The following is a 16,197-nucleotide window of genomic DNA, read 5'->3' as shown; positions in this document are numbered from 1 at the left end:
ATATATATATATATAAAGAGATTCAAGGTTTAACGTGTCACAATTTCCATTAAGTTGTATGTTGTAGTTGAGGTTCATAACCAAATTAGGTAGTCCAGGTGATTTTCTCGGACGACCACGTCGTGTTTTTTCAGCCATGGTTATGTTGAAGAATGACATATCAATTATTTTAGGTAAGTCATATAATAAAAATGATGAGTGAAAATAGCTATTATAATCAATATGAATATTCATTTTCAACATATTGTTAGCATATAATGTATAAAAAATAGGTATGAAATAGGGAAGAGTGAAAATTACATAGATTGATGTATTTGATGTATTTAGAGCATATATAGCTATTTTCGGCCTTCCACGGCGTTTTTTTGTGATTCCATGTTGACTATGCAACAAATGTGTTGTATTTTCATCAACTTGAGATGTGCCAACATCACAAAAATTAGACATGAGATTAGTTCCGAGGGAATCCATATTGAAGACCCCTTTTGGTGTTCTATATCCATGTAAGCTTTGGCAAGATATTGAGCCTTCTAACATTCTAGTTAGCCTTTTCCTTCTGAAATAATTCTATTGATGGTTTGTTGATTTATTTGTGACGATGTTAACTCAAATAACAATGTTATCTCAGATAGTTGGTTTAGTAAAACGGTCTCCTCTGGTTTAGAATGGTACAAAACCGACATTTTTTGACGCTTTGGACGTAATTGTTTTTATGATAACAATTATTCGTGCTCTTGACTTCTTGTCTAAGTATAAGTATGGTTTCTAGGCTAAGTATAAGTCCTTAAAACTCAAGCAACTATAATAAGTAGTACATTAGGTTCAGTAATAAGAAACAATCCAAATAAATGAGTGACTAATGCAACTGTACAATTCTATATCTTGTATATTACGTTTTCATTAAAGTTATATATAGAAATTAAAAAGAAAGGATCAAAGCAAAGGAAATACCAGAACTGAATGTCTTTAAAACTGAATGCATGAAGAGAAAAGTAATAAAAATAATATTTTAATATTATATAAGACATTCTTGTAATTCATTAAATGTCTAAATCTTCCAAAAAAAAATCAATATAGGTTATTTGTATGTAAGAGATGTGCATGATTGTTGAACTTTTAAATGTAGTAAAAATCAAAATTGTGAGCCTAATAACAAAAGTATGAGGTAGTGTACACATAAAAAAAACACATGGTATGATGTTTATATGTAGCAAAACATGTAGACATAAACAATACACACTAAAGGCAAAAAGTATATAACAGAACAATGCATGAGTTTCCATGTATATAATATATAAAAGTATAAATTGAACACAAGTAAGGACATGCTTGAGAGAAAGCTCATAATATGCTAGAACAGGTCAATAGTAGTCATTAAATCAACACAAGTATCAAAGCTTGATGGCTTAAAAGTAGAAGAAACATGAGTGAATAGCCTTTAAATTGGTTAAAATACTCAAGTTAAAGTTATTTGTCAAAGTTATTAGGGAATTGATAGTTTAATATGATATACTCCCTCCGTTCCTTTTTAAGAGTCACTTTTTAACTTTTTACACATACCAAGAAAGCTAATCATTATTGTTACTTTTTAAACAATAATTCTCCTTTTACCTATAATACCCTTAATTATATATTACATTCATTTTACTTTTTCTCTCTCTATAATAATTACATAGGGGTAATTTTGACAAAGATACATTTAATACTACCTTGAACTTTGCAAGTGACACTTAAAAAGAAACAAAAAATTATCAAGAAAGTGACACTTAAAAAGGAACGGAGGGAGTAACGTTTAAATTAGCAAGACATTATGAAGTAGCCGACAACATCGACTGAGATGAATACTAATAACCATGTATAATAGTAAAATTGAAACACAATATGAAAAACAAAATTATTATAAACATATTCAAATACTGCAATTGACTCTAAATAAACAACACTTTTTAAAACAAAACAAAAAATAGACTCACAACCTCTTAATACGGGTGTTTGCGGTGCGATTTGGGCAATTTTGATGCTAAAAGTCATCTGAATCGCAAGAGAAAAAAACATATGGTTTAGTTTGGTTTGGTCGAATTTTAGACATAAAACCTAACCAAACCAAACCAAACCAATGTGGTTTGGGTTGGTTCGATTTTTTACAAAATTTTATTGAGTCATACATACCCCTATAGAGAACAATATAACTTTGTGTTTAATCATTCATACATTAGCAAATAACAACAAAACTCATCATATTTATACAAAAACTTCTCATTCAATATACAAAAATCATATTAGATAAAAGTGGAATAAAAAATATAAAATAATAGCATAAGACAATATCAAAAACATTATAATAAAATAGAAAAAACAGAGGAGAGGAGAGATTAGAGAAGACGAAAAAGAAATAAAAAAATAGATGCAAGATTAGAGAAGAAAGGTGCGATAAAAACGTAATTGGAAGAGAGAATAGTAGCATAAAAATAAGAATATGAAAAATAAAGAACATAAGAGAGGAGAGATTAAAGTAGAAGACGCGAGACGTATATGGTGTCGCATTACGCGAAAAACCGGCGGGAGAACAAGAACAACAGAGCCGCCACCGTGCGTTATTTATCCCAAAAGAGGGAAAGGAAACGCTCAGAGTAAACCTGGAAAAAGCATGGTCTCGCGACCAAAGAGAATGGGATCGGGAGTCGGTTATGCGAAGGGAAGGTATTAGCACCCCTACGCATCCGTCGTACTCGACGGGATCCACGCACAATAGGAAGGAAAAATGGTTGCTAAAACACTGCTCACACACACACACACTGGCTGAAAGAGACACAAGAAAACAGACAAGAATGACTCGGCAGGATATCGCATCCTGGGCCTACTTAGTCTATCAAGCTTAGACATCAGAGTCAAAGTAGTTCGGACCGGGGAAACAACACATGCTCGCTAGGATGTCGCATCCTATGCATACGTATCTCCTTAGGACGAAGGAGAATCAGAGCATCCGTAGCTCGGCTAACACGCACACAAACAAACACAGGCAAAGGCAAACATGGAGTCTGAATGCCAATCACTGGGCTTACATCAGCATCCGAACCAAAACACACGCAAAAAGGCAAACGTGGAGCCTGAATGCCAATCACTGGGCTTACATCAGCATCCGAACCAGGCAAACCCACACTGGAACCCGAATGCCACTCGATGGACTTACATCAGCTTCCAAGCACACAACAACACAAAACAAAGACACAGGCGCCCGGAGAGATCTGCTCATCTCCTGCCTACGTACCTCATCTGGTATGAGGATCAGGGCGACGTAGTTCCCCTACGAAGGGACACAGGACTAGCCTAACCAGATAACAGAGGGAAACACAACTAGGGAGACTACGACTCGAGCCTAGCTGTTATCATACAAAGTTGTCCCTAAGTCAAGGTTTCTAGCTAACTTGCACAGGAAGCAAGCCTATCATATTCAACACAAGCAGTAAATCAAGCATTCACAAGTAGCACACGCTATATGCACACAAAAGGGTCTCAATCAAGGGGTAAGACTGCAAGAGCAAGTCATCTGTACATGGGTAGTGCTAGCTCTTAACCTTGCCATTGAGGGGCTAAGGTGAAGCAGATGAAAGGAGAGTGAAGATAAGACTTCACAGCTCTTATCCCTGGTCAGGGAGAGCTTAAGACAAAGGAGCGTGGGTCCAGAATGTGGGAACCCTTCTACACTCAAGACTCTGACACAACTGTACATTGTACAAGATCTTGGATTTGTGTCCCAATGCATCAACACAGTGGTGTGAGCAGAGGGACGACTCAACAGAATAGCGGGGGATAGATTGCATATCCCTTGGGTTCCGCCAATTGCCTTAAATAAGGTCTTTACCTGCTTGGGGACAAATATAAACAATCACAAGCATTGCCTCTTAAGGAGGACTTCAGACAGGTGCCTGGCTAAGTAACAAGCCAGGTCTTCCAGACTACATGGAGACAAGAATGTTATACCTCAGTGCAAATTGCTTATCAAGCAAAGCAAAGCAATATTAGCAACTAATGTACCTGAAATCAATCAAATATCATCAGTATACCAATCACAGTACTAAACAGCAAATGGTTCACAATTAACTATAAACAGACAAACACAATCCAATGGAAAATGAAGTGAAGAAAAGTGAAAATGAGTAACAACATGTAAAAAAGTAGAATGCCATGTCTTTTGATTGTATTTTAGTAAGTTTAATTGAGATGAAAAATGCTAGCATTATATCCTATTATTGTCATGATCTATAGTAATGAATAGTAATAAAATGCGACATTGAATAAAGAACACAAGTGAGAAAAGTTGTGTAAGAAATAAGAATATGTTACACATTTAGAAAGCACAAAATATTTTTTTTTCAAACTTAGTTGCAACAATGTTATTCATGTTTGTAGCAATTTAGATATTCTGTTATAGTTTAAAGAGTGAGATATGAGAAAATTATAAGGATGAGTTGAAAGAGTTAAAAGAAAAATGTAAAGGTGGAAAATGATGTTTAAGTGATGATCCAATAAAGTTAGTGACAAGATGACCTTAATAGAGATGATGTAGTCCTTTATCATTGAAATAACCTCATCCTCGTCAATTAGTTTTACTATAGAGCGTTGTTTGAAGAGAGGGTTATACTTGATGCAAAAAGCTAGTTCTTTATCAAATATCTTGTCAATGTGTGATTGATATATTAAGTGTTGGTCCTATCTAATCTAAGTAGTAAACACAAGATTCAATCATATAATGGTATTTTAAATATAATAAGTAAGGTGGATGGATAGGGGAAAATTTAGAAATGAATTACTTCCTTCATAATATTTCTAAACTCCTTTGTTGCCATTTTGATAAATTTGATGCAATCTTTGTCCTAAATAGTACATTTGCAACATGTTTATTGTACTCAACCCCGATCTCGATTTTGTACCTATAATATCCAACATAATAATTTAGTTTGGAAACGATTAAAACAATTAGGGATTTGTCTCGTCAGATATGGAAACCCAGTTTGTCACTGTTAAAACACTGGTCAGAACACGACCACAAAGGCAAACCAAGGACTTATTTGATTTCTTGCAAGTAGGGCAAACTTCATAATACCAACCAAACTTTTAGGCTCCAAATCTCATTGTTTTTCATATTGTTATAGCAAAACACTCCCGCATTAAGAATTCAAGCGAGTTCAAGTCACAAAACATTAGTTTAAGTTGGTGTATAACATTACGTGAACAATGAGATATGAACGATTGTATTATAAAATCTAAAACAATTTTGAAGGATTATAAGGGGATTATGTTACCTTTTGTGCTTCATTGATGTCAGTAATAGTTCATGTTCGCAAAAGAATTGTCCTGTGTAGCTTGTCACGTTATATATATATATATATATATATATATATAATATATATATATATAGAGAGAGAGAGAGAGAGAGAGAGAGAGAGAGAGAGAGAGAGAGAGAGAGAGAGAGAGAGAGAGAGAGAGAGAGAGAGAGAGAGAGAGAGAGAGAGAGAGAGAGAGAGAGAGAGCGAGGAGAGAGAGAGAGAGAGAGAGAGAGAGAGAGAGAGAGAGAGAGAGAGAGAGAGAGATAGAGAGAGAGAGAGAGAGAGAGAGAGAGAGAGAGAGAGAGAGAAGAGAGAGAGAAGAGAGAGAGAGGAGAGAGAGAGAGAGAGAGAAGAGATAGAGAGAGAGAGAGAGAGGAGATAGAGAGAGAGAGAGAGAGAGAGGAGAGAGAAGAGAGAGATAGAGAGAGAGAAGATAGAAGAGGATAGAGAGAATAGAGAGAGAGAGAGAGAGAGAGAGAGAGAGAGAGAGAGAGAGGAGAGAGGGAGAGAAGAGAGAGAGCGAGAGAGAGAAGAGAGAGAGAGAGAGAGAGAGAGAGAGAGAGAGAGAGAGGAGAGAGAGAGAGAGAGAGAGAGAGCGAGAGAGAGAGAGAGAGCGAGCGAGAGAGAGAGGATAGAGAGAGAGAGAGAGAAGAGAGGAGAGAGAGAGAGAAGAGAAGAGAGATAGAGAGAGAGAGAGAGGAGAGAGGAGAGAGAGGGTACCAGTTTGAAGGCTAGTCTTCGAAAAATTGAATCAGTTAAACTTTTTCAGCACCAAAATTGGTCTTTAATCAATACTTAGTAGTATGAAGAAATGAAATAATACTACATCGAACTTGCAAAAGAAGTTTGCGTTACTCTTTTCATTCAACCTAGCAGCCGCCATTGTAACTGAAGCTTGCTCACTGGTTCGTGTTATGATTTTTCATTTCTTCTCCACCATCTCTCTCTCTCTCTCTCTCTCTCTCTCTCTCCATATTTTTGTTATATTTTCAAAATCCTCATTGTTGCGGCCGCGAAACTCCGCGACGGCAGCTAAATGCGCCGCCGCGAAATGCATCAGAAGCATCAACGCCCCTCCGCACTGCCGCGAACGCGCCGATTTTGGCCGCGATTAACTACTTAGGTTTGTATATGTAATATTGATGTAAAGTCTATTGGCACTGTCAGTGATTATGTTTGCTTCCTTTAACTCCAGGAAAAACAATGGCTGCTATAAAATCTGCTTCCTCTGGATTGGTACTGCCACGTCCGGTTACTTTTGTCACCGGAAATGCGAAAAAGCTTGAAGAAGTTCGCGCTATCTTGGGACAGTCCATTCCTTTTCAATCCCTTAAACTTGACTGTAATAACACTCTTTCTCTTCAATCTTTTTTTCACCCTGCATGTTTATCTTTTGAGTTGCTTATCACAACTCTTTTACTCTCGATTCTGTCATTTTTTCTGCTTGCCTCATTTTTGTGTGTGGTTATTTTGTAGTGCCTGAGTTGCAAGGAGAGCCTGAAGATATCTCCAAAGAAAAGGCACGTTTGGCTGCTATTCAGGTACTCTAATTTATTGCAAGTGTTCATAGTTTTCGGAGACACTGGCTAGGTTAGACACGGCTTAAATGTGATAAAATAAATGGAGGCTCTATTTTGCGGAGGTTTATCGGTGATAAATATTTTATGAAACCCTAATTAGGGCTGGTTTAGCTGTGTCAAATTTTGGAATATGTGTGGTAGGCCGACTTGCACGTCCTCAAAAATGGCCTTGCAAGTGTTAGTAAATTAGTGGTTATCATGTTATTTTCCTTTAAAACACTTTAGGTATCTCTTAGCTCACCGACGGAGTTACCTACTTTTGATAAAAGTAAAACACACCTAGGCTTGTATGATTTTAGGTTGGTTTCTTCTTCCATTCTTTATATTAGCTTTCTCATTATTTTTGTTTGTGGAAAGGTTAAAGGACCTGTTTTGGTTGAAGACACTTGCCTCTGTTTCAACGCCTTGAAGGGTCTTCCAGGTAGATATAATTTTCTTATTTTTCATGCTATGAAACTGGACATTGTACAGCTTGGCACTGGTTTTTATTGAATATTTCAACATTTTTCAGGGCCTTATATGTAAGCTCTCGATACCCCTGAATCATTGTACTAAAGGTGCTCTTTATCCTTCTTGTTTTCATGTCCGTTTAGGACCTCATAAAAGTGTTGTTTATTTTATATTGTAGTTTATAAGAGCACAATACTATGACACATGAAAGCGTGGTGTTTTATAGTATCCATTTTCTTCATATCAATTTGTGGCTCCTAACTAGTTTTGTCTTTAAGATGGGTTTAGTCCTTTTAATTCTGTTGCCCGTTCCAGTTCAGTTGTCTTTCAACTTTCTTCTTCCTTCCAAATCTAAATAGTCTTTCTCATATGTTGGATACTGTTGGATAGATGGTGCTTCACTTTGTTATTTGTGTTGTAGGAAGTGTGGAAGGTAAGCATATACACTAGAACATAAATGCGGAAATAAATCCTTTATCCTACTAAATGGGATTGGCACATGGAGTCTAGTTTGCTAGTGTGCCTAATCCTTGAAGTCTATCTTAATAGTCCCCCACCTTTTTTCTTTTGGGTTCACCTCTACCAATTTTGAGGCCTTATTGGCCATTTTATCCCATTTCTCCAAGGGACTATAAGCCATTATTTTGATACTCAAACTAATTTTGACTATTTACCTCTATAGCTGCCGTCCATTCACTGAAAGATGCATGCAGGGCTGTCTTTGAGGGCGTGCAATGCGGGCTACCGTACAGAGCCCAAATTTTGGCACAGTTAAATCATAGTTAAATAGAGCCTCATAAAATATTTGTCACGGTTAAATCATGACAAAATAGTGCCCCTATTTGTTTTGCCTAAGTTAAATTGTGGCTAACCTACATAGAACCTCCAAAAACTTAAGACGACATTGGTTGCATGCTTTGTGACTGAATAGTTGCTGCTCTTTGACAGCTAAAAAGGACTAAACACCAATGTAGCATTACTACTAGTATTATTCTCATTAGTCATTATTACTACTATAGAAACTTATAATGTCTTATGTCCAAAATAAACTTATAATCTCTTGTTTTTAAAAATTTAGTTGAGAAGTACTCTACTCATAGACACATGATATACCCTAGCATTCTCTTAAAATGACGACGGCGCATCAAGAATAGTTGAGATAGCTCAACTGGTTGAGCAGAGAACAGAAAATTCTAATGTCACCAGTTCAAAGCTTGTTCTTGGCATATGGTTAATTTGTATTACTAACTATCCATATTCATTATAATAACAAGCCTACAATTAGTATTGTAGCATGGTTTTGAATTGTCTGCTTCTAATTAAGTGTGTTATAGCTCAATAGCAGCAGAGAAGAGCGGCCACTGGTCGCTACAAGAAGTGCAGTAGCAGAGAGTTTCAATATAGCGCAAGTTTATCCATAACCTGAATTTTCTCAAATTATTGCAAATTAAACTTTTATGAATATCTTCCTTTAGGATATGGAGAGTCTATGAGAGGAAGAAGAAGAAAGTGAAAGAGGGAGGGAGGTAAGGTACCAGCTGGCCAGATAGTTAGGATATTCCAATAAGAGTAGTGTAGGCTAAGGATTGACACACTTATGTCATCATTATTCTGTTAGAACCCGTAGTGATAGTCAGAGAGAATGTTTCCTCTCTTTTGAGGAGCCTTGATTCTGGATATTTTGTTTTTTGAGTTCCTCTCCTTTTCTTGCATCTGAGTACACCTCGCACTCTTCTTTCTACCATTCTTAGTTCTGCTCTATCATATTCTGCCTTCTTTCATGTGTTGGTTATCATTGTATTTTTCATCTTTCTCTCTTATCACCAAAGTATTTGATGTTGAGAAAAATAAGTATGTCATTTTTGGTCAAATGAAGGATGCTAATAATTCTGTATTTGCTTAAGTTATATTTCTCTTACTGGTTATGATATGTGATTCCATAAGTTATATTTCACCTATTTGTCCATTTCTTATATTCTACACATAAATATACTGAATATAAAAGCGGCTTTGTCAAATGTGCACAAATAAAATAGTCTTGGACCATGCACAAGAGTGTTTTTTCCATTGAATCAAAAAGTCTCATCATATCTCATTTGATTCAATGGCGGGATTTATTGATACAGTGGTGGAAACAAACTTGTGCATAATGCAAGGTTTCTCTCACTTGTGTACCATAGAAGTAGCTTATAAAATCACATTTATCTGAATTCTTTGAAGCTTGATGTGTGTCTGTGGGTGTCAAAAGGTATACTTGTTTCTAAAGCATCAGCAAGTGACATTTTTTTATTCATTATTAGTATTAGGCTACATGGTTTTTAAGTTCTTCAGATTATCATTGTCTAATTGCTTTGTTAAATCATGCAGCAAATGGTTTCTCCAGAAGATTGGTCATGAAGGTTGTGCATAACTCTGTAATCATGGAGTACTCCTCAAACGTTTACTTGGGTTTCAGGATATCTCAAATTAATGTATTCTTTGCTCTGATCATTTTACAGGTCTCAACAATCTGTTGATGGCATATGATGATAAATCAGCTTATGCATTATGTGTATTTTCCTTTGCAGTCGGTCCAAACAGTGAACCTATCACATTTTCAGGAAAAACACTGGTATCGTTTCGAATCCTTTGTGCTGTTTACCAAAAACACAATTATGTGTTCATTTATTTTCTTTGATTTGCATATTAAGACTGCATGCCAAATTTAAATTTTACGGAGTCTGAAAATATAGTGGTTTCCCTTGTAAAAAGGTGTTATTCTTCAACCCGACCAAACTTGTGTTACAGATGAATAGCCTGAATTTGACGAATGTTGATCAATTCACACCTTATATTTAACTTGACTAATAGAAATAAGTTATAATGTGTAATGATGACTAACTCATTTTGTGCTGGTACTTCAGGGGAAGATTGTTCCTCCAAGAGGACCCAATGATTTTGGATGGGATCCCATTTTTCAACCTGATGGCTATGACGAAACGTAATTCTATTATTTATTTCAAGTCATTTTCTGTATAAATGGTTAGTGTAATTATATGGATGAGCTAATTTATTTCATTTAAAACAAATGTAGTTATGCAGAGATGTCCAAAGAAGAAAAGAACAAAATTTCTCACCGCTTCAAATCTCTGGCACTGGTGAAATCACATTTTGCTGAAGCTGGATATACCTTTCAGACCTAAAATGGTAGAGAGAGACTATAAGTCAGAAGTTCTATACTAGATAACAAATTTAAGCTTGGTTAGAAATGAATTTGCTCCAACACATTTAAATGCATTGGTTAGAAATGAATTTGCTCCAACACATTTAAATGCATTGTTGATAAATATAATTTGGTTGAATGGTATTATTGAAAGTACTTTTTGTTGGAGATTCTTGTGAAATCATCTCCTGAAAGTCATTGGAGATTGCTGTACCCAAGACAATCTTTGCTTTGGCAAAGTGATCATACAAACTTAAGTCTTTGAACTCTTCCAGAAGTTCTTGCTCCCTTGCCGACATCGTTGTCACATGGAGTGTTTTCCTACTTAAAATCATAATCTTTTAACAAGTCCATCTATCACCTCTACCTCATGTTTAATTTCTTATGAAAGATCAAATACTCCAATAAATTGTGATATGACATGTAATGCCTCTATATCTTCTGACCAAACACTTTGACATTAAGTACCTAGTAGGGTAATTTCTCTAGAGTTCTTATGTGTCTCGATTGATTTAGCAAACAATATAGTCTATATGATCCATATGTTAGTACACGTCAAATTGTCCAAAAGAATCTAGAAAGGTTAAGTTGTTAGGTAAATTATTTTGTATTCTAAAATATATAACCACAAGAACTTTGTACAAAACTCCAACGGATTGAAGGTAATTTTAGAATACAGAGGTAATTTTAGAATACAGAAATGATATTTAACTCACGATTTAAACTTTAAATTTTATTTCTAAAAAGCTTTTAATTTTAATGACTTAAACATATTAACTTTATCTCTTAATAGATTAAGATTAAGGGCTTCTAAAAGACGACAACCTTAATTCTAAAAAGAAAATCTAAGACATCTATATTTCTTAATTGATTAAAAGCATTCTAAAAGAAAAGAAAATCTAAGACATCTATATTTTTTAATTGATTAAAAGCATTCTAAAAAACGACAACCTTAATTCTAAAAAGAAAACTGAAGACATCTATATGTTTTAATTGATTAAAAGCATTCCTAATTGACTAAGAGGTCATTTGTTTTGCTCTAGCCACTTAGACTAGACTCTTAATCAATTAGGCAATGTTAAATCCTTTTCACTTCATATGAAACTTGACTCTTCTGACCGATGAGGCTTGAGATAAATTCATTGATTAGACCCCATCATCAGATATTCACTGAAGATTTCATCTAACACTGTTTGACCTTAGGTGTTGTTGAAGTTGCTCTATCCCTCTAAGATTTTGGTTTTTCTACTTGTCTTATTTTTTATATTATTGTTTATAGTTTTTTGTTATCAAGTCTCCTCTAAATTAGAGTTTGAGCATATCTCAAAGTTGAGTGCAATGAGTTATACAATGTTTTTCATTAAATAAGGTTTTGTATGCCTGAGTTAAAAGTCATTGCAAAGCGGTTTAAGTCAAATACGTTCAATATTTAGGTCAAGAGACGCTTTAATGATTGGTTCATATCATACTAGCTTTAAATTCAATCTTACACTTCAAGTTTCTTAAAATTTAAGTTTTTTAAAGTGTCATTCAAATCAAGATTATGGATGATACGAATAAAAAAATTGAATGTGACAAACAACTTTCGCTATTGCCAATATGATTCAAATCACAAGTTTCCTTGACTAGAATCATAAGCAAGTTTGATTCTAATCAAGCTAAAGGCTCGAATAAAAAATACATTTCATTATCAGGTTTTTATTCTCTCAATCTGATCTGAATCAAATATTTCCTTGACTCGAATCAATGACTTGAATCATGATTCGAATCAAAATGTCAAAATTATGAATTTTAAGTTCTTAATTCAAATCATTTATCATTCGACTCAGGTCATATTGATTGCAAATCTCGAATTCAATGGGTATTTTTTTCACTTTAGTCCTCTATCTCAAGCACATATATAAATCATCTTATGTCATTTTTTCAAAGAGAAATGATAACATCATAACCTTGAGGTGTTCAAAAAAAAAATTTTAACTTTCAAAGAACCCCAAATTACAATATTATTTTGAATTTGCATTCATCTTCAACGTCTAGCAAGATATCATGAATTGATTACTTCTCAATTTTTAGATAGAGTGAAATCTATCTTGAGGATGGTCTTTATCATATATGCTTGGGAAGTTCTTAAAGTGTATGTCAAGATTAAGATTGTGTGGTGTTGTTGGAAATTGACAATCCAGTAGAAGAAAAAAGAAAAGGATTTGTTCTCCACCGAAGACTTTGACAGTGTCAAAAGAAGATAGTTGCGAAATAACGTTGGGAGGATTTGTCCAGTTAGATTGAACCCAAAGCTACGCTAAGGGATCAATAGGATTAAGGAAAGATCATTGCGAAACAGATGCTTGGAATGGATCTTGGATATGCGTAAGAGGACGATCAAGACCGAGTGAAGGTCTTGGAGATTTCAGTTATGTGTGTTATGTACAACAAAAGAAGGAAAATTTTCAAAATAATGGAAGACTAAAAATTGTCAAAAACTTGCCATTAGATACTAGGTTAGACGCAAATTGATGATGAACTCGCTAAACAAGTACAAACCATGTGTAATCTTCTTTTTCATTATCTCCTTTTGATTTTTTATATAGAATTGCATGTTCAGGTTTTTACCGTTTTCTTAGAAATAACATGTGATTATTCTTATTTTGTTTATAACGATTTGATGTGTATATTTTAGGCCTGGTAGTGATTAAGTCATTCAGATTATCTGTCTTACGATTAAAGTTGTTTGCAATTATAATGTTAGATTGATTTAATTGATCAATAAAATTTTATTTAGACATCTTCTTTAAATTTTATTTTAAGTTGATTAATTCATTGACTGAATAGATTGCTCATAATTCCATATTCCATTCTATTTGAAGGTGAGAAAAATACACAATAAGGGGGGGGGGGATGGGTTTGAATTGTGTATTTTAATTTCCTACTTCTGATAACCAACTTCAAAATCTGAACAAGCTCAGAGTCTGATCTCAGAATGTTAATAGTAGCGAAATGAATAGAGTTCAGAAGAAAGTAGTTAAATCAACACATAAAGTTTATCATGGTTCCTCTCCTAAATTGTCAGTAATCCAGTCCCCTTGTCCAACAAGATATTTTAACTATAATCAAACTGATTACACTTTGCTCAAGCAAACTAGCAAGAGACTTCAACTGCTTAATCACACCAGAAAAAGACTTTCGCTCAAGCAATCTAACAAAAGACTTCTGCTCAAGCACACATGCAAGAGGCTTCCACTGCTCAAGCAAACTAGCACGAGACTTTCTCTACTTTAAACCATCAATTTAGTAGAAATGATTATAACTATACTTTGATGAACAATCAGAAGTATAAAAGTGTTACAACAACCACAATGATTCTTAACACATAAGATTTTTAAGAAATACAAAGATAAGAAATCTTAAGAGTTTGTGCAAACAAACAGATAAAACTTTAGCTCAAAGTTTGTACTCAATGCGTCATGTTGGATTATTTAATAGTTGTTTACCTTCCTTCAAATCTTCAGCTCCCTTTTATAGATGCATAGAAAAAGTCGTTGGAAAGTTGCTTGCACATGTGATCTTTAAAAAACAACAGTTCCAAGAGAGAGAGAGAGAGAGAGGAGAGAGAGAGAGAGAGAGAGAGAGAGAGAGAGAGAGAGAGAGAGAGAGAGAGAGAGACGTTGGAAGATGAATCCCGTTAAGATCTTAAACCATTGTATAATAACATAATCCACTTCTTCTTTTTCATACTAGGTATAAACCAGACCTTATGGAGGAATAGAGAAGTCACATCAACTTTCCTTGAGCCTTGCACTAAGAGACTATAGTTGACTTTTTCCATAAGTCTGGTGTTGAGAAGATATGTCTACTATGGAGACGGAGTGCACACCAAAAGATGGACACCTTAAGTCGAGGTTTGTAGATCGAGCTATCACCAGAGGCAGGGATATCATGATCAAATGCTGATCCTTCAGAAGCTGAACGACACGTTTAGAGTCATCAGATTCTGATCCTTCAAAATCTGATACATTCAGCTTACAAATGCTTTTATCAAGGTCGATTCTGAGTTGAATTTAAGATTATGATCATACACACTTGAGCACATGTTAGTATACTCAATTGTTCTTTAAGTACTTTGTTATCATCAAAACCCAAGAGATGTGAACAATTTTGTTCCAACATTATTGTCCAAACATATAGTAACTCTTTGTAATACCCCAAAATTTACCCTTCATTTTCCTTAAAAAAAAAAAAAAAAACGAAAAAAATAAATTTAATTAATTAAATAAATAAATAAAATAAATAAATAAAATATAACAAATTATTTTGGACTTGGGTCTCCCTCATTTGAGCCCACTACCCACGAAAATCAGTCTATAAATACTGAAGTTTCAGTAGAGGAGTGACACTTGGAGTTACACTGGGAGATTCACTTGAGAAAAAGGGAGAGAAGCAAAATACTCTGAGGTTTCCTTGGAACAAAACCCTGAGGAAAAAGATAGTGAGAGAAGACCTGACAGAGAACTCAGAGCAGCCTCCAAACCCTGAAGGAAACTCAACTTGTAAACCTCACGGGTGCAACTCAATTTCAATCAAGCTTTCCAATCAGGTTTGCCCTATATCCATCATCTTTATGCCTTTAATTTGAATGCTCTAAATGTATGAGGTATTATGGGTGAATTTGATACCTTTTTTGTGGGCCTTTTGTGAATTTTGATGGAATTATTCATGTGGTTACATTTTGATTTAGGGGCAACTCTGGGTTACCCTATTTTGTTTCTCTAACCTGTCTTTATGTTGCCATGGCATTGTTTTCTCTTGATTTCATCCTGCTGCTCTAACCCTTTGTCGAGTTTTGTGAGGGCTCACATGGCTTTCGCAGAGACACTCACGCGGTTTCCCACTTTATTTGTGGGATACCCCCTGGAGTTTTATTCTGATTATTCGTGTTGACTGATTTCCTTTGACGGTCCAGCTGGAGACATTTCAGGGTTTCTTGCCCCTTTAACTGCTATAGCTTCGGATCTTTATTCGTGTGGTAATTTTTTCCCTTTCTCATACTTTATCGCTTTCTTAGCTGGAAGACCTCGATAAGAGGCAATGTTTGAGCCCCTTGGTGGCATTTTACTTTGAGATACATGTTTTGTGTTTTGTATTCATATCCCTGCAGGTAGCGCGGTTCCTTCGTCAAGGACTGCCTTTTTGCCCTCGAGCATCCCAAACCCTAAAACCCAAAGCAACACGTTTACTCCTTCTACTACAGGCGAGTAAGTCTCCAAAGGTCGAGCATCCGGTAGATTGCGTAGTGACGTCGTTCGTCCAAAACCCAATCCATAACCCCGTAGTTAGTCGAACTACGACTTGCTCTGATTCTCATTCCAGATGAGATACGTAGGCATAAGACGCGATGTCTTAGCGAGCACAATTACCCCCAACCCATAGGTCAGCCGAGCTACGAAGACTCTGATTCTCATATTCAGATGAGATACGTATGCAGTGGATGCGACATCCGCGCGAGTCATTTTCATTTAACCCCTTTTTTTTTGGCAAACAGCACAAGATAAAACCCCACTCTTTAGACAAGAACTACAAAAGTGGATCCCGTAGAGTACTACGGATGCGTAGGGGTGCTAATACCTTCCCTTCGTATAACCGA

The 16,197-nt window shown here is 35.3% G+C and overlaps 1 protein-coding gene across 1 annotated transcript; it reads left to right on the top strand.

Annotated features, from left to right (window-relative positions):
- The first annotated feature begins 6,058 nt into the window (after positions 1-6,058).
- Positions 6,059-10,727, top strand: LOC127096566 (inosine triphosphate pyrophosphatase). The gene is made up of 9 exons (XM_051035115.1): positions 6,059-6,232; positions 6,523-6,669; positions 6,804-6,868; positions 7,265-7,328; positions 7,419-7,428; positions 9,725-9,756; positions 9,856-9,968; positions 10,261-10,337; positions 10,431-10,727. Exons 2-9 carry the CDS (start codon positions 6,531-6,533, stop codon positions 10,537-10,539), a joined length of 609 nt encoding a protein of 202 aa, XP_050891072.1. The 5' UTR covers positions 6,059-6,232; positions 6,523-6,530; the 3' UTR covers positions 10,540-10,727.
- Positions 10,728-16,197: the final 5,470 nt, after the last annotated feature.

This window comes from Lathyrus oleraceus, chromosome 6 (genome assembly GCF_024323335.1).
Source record: "Lathyrus oleraceus cultivar Zhongwan6 chromosome 6, CAAS_Psat_ZW6_1.0, whole genome shotgun sequence".
NCBI lineage: Eukaryota > Viridiplantae > Streptophyta > Magnoliopsida > Fabales > Fabaceae > Lathyrus > Lathyrus oleraceus.
The sequence above is the reverse complement of the archived record's forward strand: the minus strand, read 5'-3'. Positions and strand labels throughout refer to the sequence as shown.